This window comes from Sinocyclocheilus grahami, unplaced genomic scaffold, assembly GCF_001515645.1.
Source record: "Sinocyclocheilus grahami isolate Dianchi unplaced genomic scaffold, SAMN03320097.WGS_v1.1 scaffold1350.1, whole genome shotgun sequence".
In the NCBI taxonomy this organism is placed as follows: domain Eukaryota; kingdom Metazoa; phylum Chordata; class Actinopteri; order Cypriniformes; family Cyprinidae; genus Sinocyclocheilus; species Sinocyclocheilus grahami.
The window spans coordinates 65,663-77,727 of record NW_015506529.1 but is presented as its reverse complement, the minus strand read 5'-3'; the positions used below and the strand labels follow the sequence as shown (position 1 = coordinate 77,727).

General features: G+C 44.6%; 2 protein-coding genes across 4 annotated transcripts in view; both read left to right on the top strand.

Moving 5' to 3' along the window:
- adcy8 (adenylate cyclase 8 (brain)) overlaps positions 1 to 2,924 on the top strand; it is a 58,319-nt gene extending 55,395 nt beyond the window's left edge. For all 3 annotated transcript variants that reach the window (XM_016255596.1, XM_016255594.1, XM_016255595.1), the window contains 3 exons: positions 277 to 369; positions 522 to 636; positions 2,312 to 2,924. In XM_016255596.1, coding sequence (XP_016111082.1) covers positions 277 to 369; positions 522 to 636; positions 2,312 to 2,796 — 693 coding nt within the window. In that variant the 3' untranslated portion in view covers positions 2,797 to 2,924. The remainder of the gene's footprint in view (positions 1 to 276; positions 370 to 521; positions 637 to 2,311) is intronic.
- Positions 2,925 to 6,792: 3,868 nt separating this feature from the next.
- LOC107569489 (adenylate cyclase type 8-like) lies at positions 6,793 to 9,438 on the top strand. The gene is made up of 3 exons (XM_016255597.1): positions 6,793 to 6,881; positions 7,036 to 7,150; positions 8,826 to 9,438. Exons 1-3 carry the CDS (start codon positions 6,849 to 6,851, stop codon positions 9,308 to 9,310), a joined length of 633 nt encoding a protein of 210 aa, XP_016111083.1. The 5' UTR covers positions 6,793 to 6,848; the 3' UTR covers positions 9,311 to 9,438.
- The last annotated feature ends 2,627 nt before the right edge of the window (positions 9,439 to 12,065 follow it).

Below are 12,065 nucleotides of genomic sequence, written 5' to 3'. Positions count from 1 at the left end.
AGAAGCTTCACAAACAGACATAGCAAAACGACAAGCCCCCCCCCCCCCCCATGTTTATCCAAACATATTCAATGACCAAAATTACAGTGTACAGGTTTGTAATGAAATGAGGGAAAGTAAATAATGACAGAACTGTCAGTTTAGGCTGAGCTATCCCTTTAATATTAATGATTCTCTCTAAGACACACGGATCCATCACACCTGCTCAGAAGCTGCTGTTGAGTGTTTAATGCTACATATGTAGGCTGTCATATCTGAAAGATTGTCTCTCTGCAGCTGCTGGGGGAGGAGCAATTTCAGGACATCGAGAAGATAAAGACCATCGGCAGCACATACATGGCCGTGTCAGGACTGTCTCCTGAGAAACAAGTATGAAAACACACACACACACCTACAGAAACCTACACACTAATGCATACTAAAGCAGATATTACTGGATGTCTTATAAGCCTGTAGTGTCTGTAGTTTAATTACTACATTAATTAATGCATTAATCTTTCTATATGTTTGTGTTACCATAGCAATGTGAGGATAAATGGGGGCATCTGTGCGCGCTGGCTGATTTCGCCATTGCTCTGAATGAAAGCATTCAGGAGATCAACAAACATTCGTTTAACAACTTCCAGCTCAGAATCGGTAAGAGTCAAATGATTCAAACAAATAATTCAGAAGAACTTTTGGAAGTGAGAAAGGAGCGCAACAGTGACTGCCCACTCTTTGATCAGCCTTGATTCCAGAAGTTTTTTTTCCTGTTTGTTTTCTCCACAGACATTTCAGAACAGTTTAAAAAAAGATTCAAAGCCATGAATCATGGTCAGCTCTGAGATGATTCACAATATTACAATTTGATTTGAAGCCAAAAAAAGAAAACAAAAAAAAAATTTTGATGGAAATTTTATTTACGAAATATTATTGCAAAAGATATGAGGTTGCAAGGAGACTTGATTGTCATTTGCAATGCTTTGTGGGAGTGGGCAGTCACTATTCCTGTTTCCATGATTACTTTTCTGACTGGTCAGTGTCCTTTCAGGATCATGGGTAACGGAGTTCTTCACCATGTGATTTATTTTAAAATCATGCTCAAAACTTTTTATTAGTATTATTTTTATCTCGAGGGCATCTAAAAAAATAGACTAGACTGCCATTCAAAAGTGTGAGTAAGAGGTCAGTAAGGTTTTATTTTTAAGAAATTAATACTTTTATTATGCATTAAATTAGATAAAAGTGACAGTAAAAATGTTACAAAAGATTTCTGGGCTAACGCAACTTTGGGGGGTTTCATATTTCATATCACTCACCACTAACAACACTAACTTACAATAGTGAAATACATCTTTCCTCTATTTGTATTTGTATTTATTAAGCACCGATAAAAAACACAACAGCAGTTGACCGTAGTTCTATACAAATTATACAAAAACCAGTAAAAAGAATAACATCAGTAAACGCAAAAGATAATTTAACATACAAAGTTTAAAAAGCCACGGTAAGAGAATAAGATTTAAATTTTAGTGTTTAGTGTTCGGGGCCCTGGGCTTCAGCCCATGTTGCCCATTAGGATAATGCGGCCCTGCTAATGGCTGCTGAAAATTCAGCTTTGCATCACAGAATTACATTTTAAAATTAATTTAAATAGAAATATGATAAATTATTTATTCTGTTTGTCTAGCCCTTATTGCCTTCTAAATATGTTTAATAATTTATTTACCTATTTTTTTTTAGCTCTACTCAGTTCTTATCCCAAAAGTTGGCTGTCATGGCATAAAACAGTCTAACAAATTAAATAATTAAAATTATAAATTTGTGGCTTCTAAAGAAGTCCCACACTATTACTTGACAACCTCAGGTCTGTCTTGAAAGATTTATTTATTATGACCAAAATCAGTGTTTTCTGATGAAAATGAATCCCACTTTATATTAGAATCCCACTCCTACTATGTACTTATTGTATTGCAAAACACTGCTATTGGGGTGGGATACGGGTAAGGTTTGGTTTTATTGGGTAGGTTTAAGGGTGGGTTAAGGTGTAAATGATGGGTCAACAGTGTAATTATAAATGTAATTACAGAAATTGATTACAAATTAGAGATGTAAGGTATTTTTTAAATGTAAGTACAATGTAAAAACATGTATGTACACAATAAGTCCATTGTATCAAATTATTCATTTAGGCCACCTAATACGAAGTGGGACCGGATTTTTTTGACTGTTTGCTTTCTTAATAGCCCTCTATTAGAAGGCTGAAATGCATGTTAGACCATTTAGTCTTTTTAACAGCGAGATATTCTGATGCTGATTTCTCTCTCCTCAGGTATGGCTCATGGCTCTGTGGTGGCTGGAGTGATCGGCGCTAAGAAACCACAGTATGATATTTGGGGGAAGACGGTCAATCTGGCAAGTCGCATGGACAGCACGGGCGTCAGCGGGAAGATCCAGCTCCCAGAGGAGACCTACGCCATCCTGAACGAGCGCGGCTTCGCCTTCGAGTATCGAGGCGAGATCTACGTGAAGGGCATCAGTGAACAGGAAGGCAAGATCCGTACGCACTTCATGCTGGGCCGCGTGCAGCCCAACCCGCTCATCCTGCAGCCGAGGAAGCTCACGGGCCAGTACTCGCTCGCCGCCGTGGTGCTCGGCCTGGTCCAGTCCCTTAACCGGCAGAAACAGAAACAAATCCTCAATGAAAACAACAACTCAGGCATCATGAAGGGCCACTACAACCGCAGAACTCTGCTGGCGCCGGGCGGCTCGGACACCAGCCACGCCGAGGTCACGGACAAGAGCGATCTGGCCTAGAGGACGGGGAAAACAGACTGTGTACTTAACCAAAAGACTGAGCTGTACTTCAGACTGCTGCCGCTGACTGAGTGTCTCTCTTGCTGTCTGTGTTTCTTTTGTATTTCTTTTGTATTTGAGAAACAATAAAGGGGTTTAATTTTTTTATAAAGGCATGAGCTTCCTTTAAATAAAGGTCTGTATGTTTGATTGTTTACATTCATGACGATGCCTCACGTTATATCGGAAATATTGTAACACTGAGATTCTTCTCAGAATTATTAACATCCCTAAACCCAGATTTTATTCAACACTTAAAACCAAAATGGTCCCATCTGCAGCTTTTTTTGTTGTTGACAGCAAAATAATTAATCATATACATTGTTTATCAGTTAACTATTAAGCTGCAAAAAGCACAGTAATTATAGAGGTATCTAAATAACTTCAAATGTTTAGGCTGCTGACATTTTGGTTATTTTTTGACATGACGGTTAAGTCAGAATGGTTTGTGTATTTTTAATTTTTTTGGTCGTAACCTGCTAATCACAAAAAACGTCTCAGATTATGTATGTAACCATGCTTCCCTGAGAAGGGAACGAGACACTGCGTCCTCTAGAGGTCGCTATGGGGAACGGTATACCCACGCCACCATACTGAGGGGAGTGCATGCCTGAAACCACAGCGAGCACTAAGTACCAACTCTACCATAGCCATGGGAGTTGCCCCAAGGACGCCTTGACGGCTGTCAGTAACATTATCCCCTTCGGCCAAGGGCCTGAGTTGCACTAAAAGAGCTTACCTGTTAAGGGCTGGGCTAGGAAGCCCAAGCCTAGGGCAGAGCTCAAGGCTTGGAATCAGAAGAAAGAGATTCCTTTAAGGGGATATGGCCAGGAACAACCAAACCAGACCCTGGCCTGCCATCCAGGGGGGCTACCGCCAGTTCTGAATAAACCTGCTCAAAGAACTGACTCGACAGATCTTTAGTAGCAACACCCTGTAACCATGCTTCCCTGAGAAGGGAACGAGACACTGCGTCCTCTAGAGGTCGCTATGGGGAACGGTATACCCACGCCACCATACTGAGGGGAGTGCATGCCTGAAACCACAGCGAGCACTAAGTACCAACTCTACCATAGCCATGGGAGTTGCCCCAAGGACGCCTTGACGGCTGTCAGTAACATTATCCCCTTCGGCCAAGGGCCTGAGTTGCACTAAAAGAGCTTACCTGTTAAGGGCTGGGCTAGGAAGCCCAAGCCTAGGGCAGAGCTCAAGGCTTGGAATCAGAAGAAAGAGATTCCTTTAAGGGGATATGGCCAGGAACAACCAAACCAGACCCTGGCCTGCCATCCAGGGGGGCTACCGCCAGTTCTGAATAAACCTGCTCAAAGAACTGACTCGACAGATCTTTAGTAGCAACACCCTGCTCAGAAATGTATCAACAGAGATACATAAGTTGAGTGGAGCCCAGGGTGAGAACTGGGGCCTAAACCAACTCAGAGAAATGAAACGAGGCTGACAGCGCGTAACCATACAGGATTTTAGAAATTGTGCAGAATGCTTAACGTGCACACTTACCACAATGTATATTTTAGAAAGTGCACAGAAGCTCAGCATGTGCACTTACCATAGCATGGATTTAGAAACACCATTGCTTAAGGGGTAACCGAAGCTGTATTAAACCAGCCTAGGAGCCCTACGTGACTGTGGCACGCTCACAGAACAGACTCTGTTGCATCTGCTCACAGTTGCCCAGAAGGGAGCGGCACGCTTGCAAGAGGCCCTTCATGCTGAGGGGAGCACAGCTAGCTCACGTAACAAGCAACCTGCCAGGGAAGCAGGAGATGGCCCAGCCACCTGGCATGACTGCTATCCGGAGCTCAAAACAGCGGAGGCCCAACTTCAAAAATAGAAGGGGGATTCAGACTCTCAGATCGAGAGGGGCGTGCTCATATGAAACCCCCAAGGGCACTGCTAAGCTCGACCCACAAGGAAAGCGGCTCAACAGGGAGGAGGAGAGAGGCCTAACAACCTGAGGCTGCTACTCAATGGCGCTCAAATGAGCGGAGGACTTGATGAGAGAAGTCCACAGACGCTCAATTGGGAGCGGCAGGCTCAAACACAACCACCCGAGGTGAGGTGAGCACTGCCTGGCTTGACCCAAATAGAGGCAGCTTATCAGGGGAGCAGCAAGCAGCCCAACTACCTAATGTCACTGCCATGGAGCTCAAGAGCGGAGGGTTCAACCCCTAGCGAGGAGAGAGAGGAACCCAGCTCGACCGAAGCGAAAAATAGCCCAGGGTCAGAGGACCTAACTCTCAAATCGAGAGGGGGACTCACCCAGTCTGCCCAGGACCGGTGAGCTCAAAGGGACCCTCCCGCAGTGAGGGGAGCACAGTCATGTCCGGGGAGCAGATAGATCGCAAATGGGACATCAGAAATGGGATCCTGCTAGAAGGGGATCACACATTTCTACAGGGAACAACAGGGTCCCAAAATAAAGGTAACTGACCAAGCAAGCGACAGAGACAGGCGTAACACTCAGTTTGTTGCAAATGTGGTCTTTCGGGAGGAGGCAGGCCCTTACAGCACATACTGGGAGTGACTCATAGCTAACCATGACCGTGAGGGGAGCACTACACAGCTCGAACAGAAGGCGGCACTAGATTAGAACAGGCTACCCAGGGGGCCCCAATAAGAGACAGTCCACTGGTGCAGCTGGACACGGTCTCATGCTCTCTATCCCGATAGAGCATAGGTCCCAAACAACCAGACCCGATAGATTCTGAAGAAATAGTGGGACCCAATAACCATTAATGCGTACAGTGCATACTGCTCCTCAGAGCAGAAGCGTACAAGAGGGGTTTCCGCAGAAACACAAATCCCTCATACCTCAGGGAACGCAGTGTACTCAAGCCCACTCCGCAGAGGGGCGGTTACTGGTTCAACCATAAGAGCAGTGTGACCGGGAGGACCCGCGGGCCTGACTGTCTATGGAGTGTTGAGCTCCTCAACACCTCAGCGAGAAGAGCTCTAGCTCAGAGAACATGCATTAATGGTTAAGGAAAGACTGAGAGGAGCTCTAGCTCAGAGAATGTGCATGATGGTTAAGGAAAGACTCAAATCTCAGGAGACCCATCAGCGTGAGAAATGAGTAGCGCACCCTGGCCAGAGGATAGGGAGCATGTCACAAAGCATGTACTCAGAAGAGTACTAGCCCACGAGAAGGACCCGCAGGTCCTGAGGTTGCAGCGTTATGCTGGGGACCTGATGCTGGGAGGCTTCCGCAGAAGCCCAGGCCCATAGCAGCTGGGCATATGATGTTTTGGCTAGTTTCTATGTCTCATAGAACTACCCACTGATGGTCCGGACCCTAGTGCTCTTCGAACATCGCCTCCAGCCTATATCCATGAGCCTGAGTAGTATTAAATACACAAAAGCTAAGTAGAGTAGATGAAATGGATCGTACTCACCAACCATGGCTCCCGCGCATGACTCAGGCTCATGGATATAGGCTGGAGGCGAAGTCCGAAGAGCACTAGGGTCCGGACCATCAGTAGGTAGTTCTATGAGACATAGAAACTAGCCAAAACATCATAGGCCCAGCAATGCAAGCACAGGAGGCTTCTACCAAACCTCAGTCAAGAGGGAAGCTTTTTAGAGGAATTAAAGGGTGGAAGATGAGAGCAGATGTAATACTCTCAGAGGGAGGTGAGTAGATGGTTCAGGTTTTACTCTGGTCCAGTTCCCCAAAAATTTTTTTAAAAACAAAGCCCCCCCCCCCCCCCCCATGTTTATCCAAACATATTCAATGACCAAAATTACAGTGTACAGGTTTGTAATGAAATGAGGGAAAGTAAATAATGACAGAACTGTCAGTTTAGGCTGAGCTATCCCTTTAATATTAATGATTCTCTCTAAGACACACGGATCCATCACACCTGCTCAGAAGCTGCTGTTGAGTGTTTAATGCTACATATGTAGGCTGTCATATCTGAAAGATTGTCTCTCTGCAGCTGCTGGGGGAGGAGCAATTTCAGGACATCGAGAAGATAAAGACCATCGGCAGCACATACATGGCCGTGTCAGGACTGTCTCCTGAGAAACAAGTATGAAAACACACACACACACACCTACAGAAACCTACACACTAATGCATACTAAAGCAGATATTACTGGATGTCTTATAAGCCTGTAGTGTCTGTAGTTTAATTACTACATTAATTAATGCATTAATCTTTCTATATGTTTGTGTTACCATAGCAATGTGAGGATAAATGGGGGCATCTGTGCGCGCTGGCTGATTTCGCCATTGCTCTGAATGAAAGCATTCAGGAGATCAACAAACATTCGTTTAACAACTTCCAGCTCAGAATCGGTAAGAGTCAAATGATTCAAACAAATAATTCAGAAGAACTTTTGGAAGTGAGAAAGGAGCGCAACAGTGACTGCCCACTCTTTGATCAGCCTTGATTCCAGAAGTTTTTTTTCCTGTTTGTTTTCTCCACAGACATTTCAGAACAGTTTAAAAAAAGATTCAAAGCCATGAATCATGGTCAGCTCTGAGATGATTCACAATATTACAATTTGATTTGAAGCCAAAAAAAGAAAACAAAAAAAAAATTTTGATGGAAATTTTATTTACGAAATATTATTGCAAAAGATATGAGGTTGCAAGGAGACTTGATTGTCATTTGCAATGCTTTGTGGGAGTGGGCAGTCACTATTCCTGTTTCCATGATTACTTTTCTGACTGGTCAGTGTCCTTTCAGGATCATGGGTAACGGAGTTCTTCACCATGTGATTTATTTTAAAATCATGCTCAAAACTTTTTATTAGTATTATTTTTATCTCGAGGGCATCTAAAAAAATAGACTAGACTGCCATTCAAAAGTGTGAGTAAGAGGTCAGTAAGGTTTTATTTTTAAGAAATTAATACTTTTATTATGCATTAAATTAGATAAAAGTGACAGTAAAAATGTTACAAAAGATTTCTGGGCTAACGCAACTTTGGGGGGTTTCATATTTCATATCACTCACCACTAACAACACTAACTTACAATAGTGAAATACATCTTTCCTCTATTTGTATTTGTATTTATTAAGCACCGATAAAAAACACAACAGCAGTTGACCGTAGTTCTATACAAATTATACAAAAACCAGTAAAAAGAATAACATCAGTAAACGCAAAAGATAATTTAACATACAAAGTTTAAAAAGCCAAGGTAAGAGAATAAGATTTAAATTTTAGTGTTTAGTGTTCGGGGCCCTGGGCTTCAGCCCATGTTGCCCATTAGGATAACGCGGCCCTGCTAATGGCTGCTGAAAATTCAGCTTTGCATCACAGAATTACATTTTAAAATTAATTTAAATAGAAATATGATAAATTATTTATTCTGTTTGTCTAGCCCTTATTGCCTTCTAAATATGTTTAATAATTTATTTACCTATTTTTTTTTAGCTCTACTCAGTTCTTATCCCAAAAGTTGGCTGTCATGGCATAAAACAGTCTAACAAATTAAATAATTAAAATTATAAATTTGTGGCTTCTAAAGAAGTCCCACACTATTACTTGACAACCTCAGGTCTGTCTTGAAAGATTTATTTATTATGACCAAAATCAGTGTTTTCTGATGAAAATGAATCCCACTTTATATTAGAATCCCACTCCTACTATGTACTTATTGTATTGCAAAACACTGCTATTGGGGTGGGATACGGGTAAGGTTTGGTTTTATTGGGTAGGTTTAAGGGTGGGTTAAGGTGTAAATGATGGGTCAACAGTGTAATTATAAATGTAATTACAGAAATTGATTACAAATTAGAGATGTAAGGTATTTTTTAAATGTAAGTACAATGTAAAAACATGTATGTACACAATAAGTCCATTGTATCAAATTATTCATTTAGGCCACCTAATACGAAGTGGGACCGGATTTTTTTGACTGTTTGCTTTCTTAATAGCCCTCTATTAGAAGGCTGAAATGCATGTTAGACCATTTAGTCTTTTTAACAGCGAGATATTCTGATGCTGATTTCTCTCTCCTCAGGTATGGCTCATGGCTCTGTGGTGGCTGGAGTGATCGGCGCTAAGAAACCACAGTATGATATTTGGGGGAAGACGGTCAATCTGGCAAGTCGCATGGACAGCACGGGCGTCAGCGGGAAGATCCAGCTCCCAGAGGAGACCTATGCCATCCTGAACGAGCGCGGCTTCGCCTTCGAGTATCGAGGCGAGATCTACGTGAAGGGCATCAGCGAACAGGAAGGCAAGATCCGTACGCACTTCATGCTGGGCCGCGTGCAGCCCAACCCGCTCATCCTGCAGCCGAGGAAGCTCACGGGCCAGTACTCGCTCGCCGCCGTGGTGCTCGGCCTGGTCCAGTCCCTTAACCGGCAGAAACAGAAACAAATCCTCAATGAAAACAACAACTCAGGCATCATGAAGGGCCACTACAACCGCAGAACTCTGCTGGCGCCGGGCGGCTCGGACACCAGCCACGCCGAGGTCACGGACAAGAGCGATCTGGCCTAGAGGACGGGGAAAACAGACTGTGTACTTAACCAAAAGACTGAGCTGTACTTCAGACTGCTGCCGCTGACTGAGTGTCTCTCTTGCTGTCTGTGTTTCTTTTGTATTTCTTTTGTATTTGAGAAACAATAAAGGGGTTTAATTTTTTTATAAAGGCATGAGCTTCCTTTAAATAAAGGTCTGTATGTTTGATTGTTTACATTCATGACGATGCCTCACGTTATATCGGAAATATTGTAACACTGAGATTCTTCTCAGAATTATTAACATCCCTAAACCCAGATTTTATTCAACACTTAAAACCAAAATGGTCCCATCTGCAGCTTTTTTTGTTGTTGACAGCAAAATAATTAATCATATACATTGTTTATCAGTTAACTATTAAGCTGCAAAAAGCACAGTAATTATAGAGGTATCTAAATAACTTCAAATGTTTAGGCTGCTGACATTTTGGTTATTTTTTGACATGACGGTTAAGTCAGAATGGTTTGTGTATTTTTAATTTTTTTGGTCGTAACCTGCTAATCACAAAAAACGTCTCAGATTATGTATGTAACCATGCTTCCCTGAGAAGGGAACGAGACACTGCGTCCTCTAGAGGTCGCTATGGGGAACGGTATACCCACGCCACCATACTGAGGGGAGTGCATGCCTGAAACCACAGCGAGCACTAAGTACCAACTCTACCATAGCCATGGGAGTTGCCCCAAGGACGCCTTGACGGCTGTCAGTAACATTATCCCCTTCGGCCAAGGGCCTGAGTTGCACTAAAAGAGCTTACCTGTTAAGGGCTGGGCTAGGAAGCCCAAGCCTAGGGCAGAGCTCAAGGCTTGGAATCAGAAGAAAGAGATTCCTTTAAGGGGATATGGCCAGGAACAACCAAACCAGACCCTGGCCTGCCATCCAGGGGGGCTACCGCCAGTTCTGAATAAACCTGCTCAAAGAACTGACTCGACAGATCTTTAGTAGCAACACCCTGCTCAGAAATGTATCAACAGAGATACATAAGTTGAGTGGAGCCCAGGGTGAGAACTGGGGCCTAAACCAACTCAGAGAAATGAAACGAGGCTGACAGCGCGTAACCATACAGGATTTTAGAAATTGTGCAGAATGCTTAACGTGCACACTTACCACAATGTATATTTTAGAAAGTGCACAGAAGCTCAGCATGTGCACTTACCATAGCATGGATTTAGAAACACCATTGCTTAAGGGGTAACCGAAGCTGTATTAAACCAGCCTAGGAGCCCTACGTGACTGTGGCACGCTCACAGAACAGACTCTGTTGCATCTGCTCACAGTTGCCCAGAAGGGAGCGGCACGCTTGCAAGAGGCCCTTCATGCTGAGGGGAGCACAGCTAGCTCACGTAACAAGCAACCTGCCAGGGAAGCAGGAGATGGCCCAGCCACCTGGCATGACTGCTATCCGGAGCTCAAAACAGCGGAGGCCCAACTTCAAAAATAGAAGGGGGATTCAGACTCTCAGATCGAGAGGGGCGTGCTCATATGAAACCCCCAAGGGCACTGCTAAGCTCGACCCACAAGGAAAGCGGCTCAACAGGGAGGAGGAGAGAGGCCTAACAACCTGAGGCTGCTACTCAATGGCGCTCAAATGAGCGGAGGACTTGATGAGAGAAGTCCACAGACGCTCAATTGGGAGCGGCAGGCTCAAACACAACCACCCGAGGTGAGGTGAGCACTGCCTGGCTTGACCCAAATAGAGGCAGCTTATCAGGGGAGCAGCAAGCAGCCCAACTACCTAATGTCACTGCCATGGAGCTCAAGAGCGGAGGGTTCAACCCCTAGCGAGGAGAGAGAGGAACCCAGCTCGACCGAAGCGAAAAATAGCCCAGGGTCAGAGGACCTAACTCTCAAATCGAGAGGGGGACTCACCCAGTCTGCCCAGGACCGGTGAGCTCAAAGGGACCCTCCCGCAGTGAGGGGAGCACAGTCATGTCCGGGGAGCAGATAGATCGCAAATGGGACATCAGAAATGGGATCCTGCTAGAAGGGGATCACACATTTCTACAGGGAACAACAGGGTCCCAAAATAAAGGTAACTGACCAAGCAAGCGACAGAGACAGGCGTAACACTCAGTTTGTTGCAAATGTGGTCTTTCGGGAGGAGGCAGGCCCTTACAGCACATACTGGGAGTGACTCATAGCTAACCATGACCGTGAGGGGAGCACTACACAGCTCGAACAGAAGGCGGCACTAGATTAGAACAGGCTACCCAGGGGGCCCCAATAAGAGACAGTCCACTGGTGCAGCTGGACACGGTCTCATGCTCTCTATCCCGATAGAGCATAGGTCCCAAACAACCAGACCCGATAGATTCTGAAGAAATAGTGGGACCCAATAACCATTAATGCGTACAGTGCATACTGCTCCTCAGAGCAGAAGCGTACAAGAGGGGTTTCCGCAGAAACACAAATCCCTCATACCTCAGGGAACGCAGTGTACTCAAGCCCACTCCGCAGAGGGGCGGTTACTGGTTCAACCATAAGAGCAGTGTGACCGGGAGGACCCGCGGGCCTGACTGTCTATGGAGTGTTGAGCTCCTCAACACCTCAGCGAGAAGAGCTCTAGCTCAGAGAACATGCATTAATGGTTAAGGAAAGACTCAAATCTCAGGAGACCCCTCAGGGTGAGAGATAAGTAGCGCACTCTGGCCAGAGGATAGGGAGCATGTCACAAAGCATGTACTCAGAAGAGTACTAGCCCACGAGAAGGACCCGCAGGTCCTGAGGTTGCAGC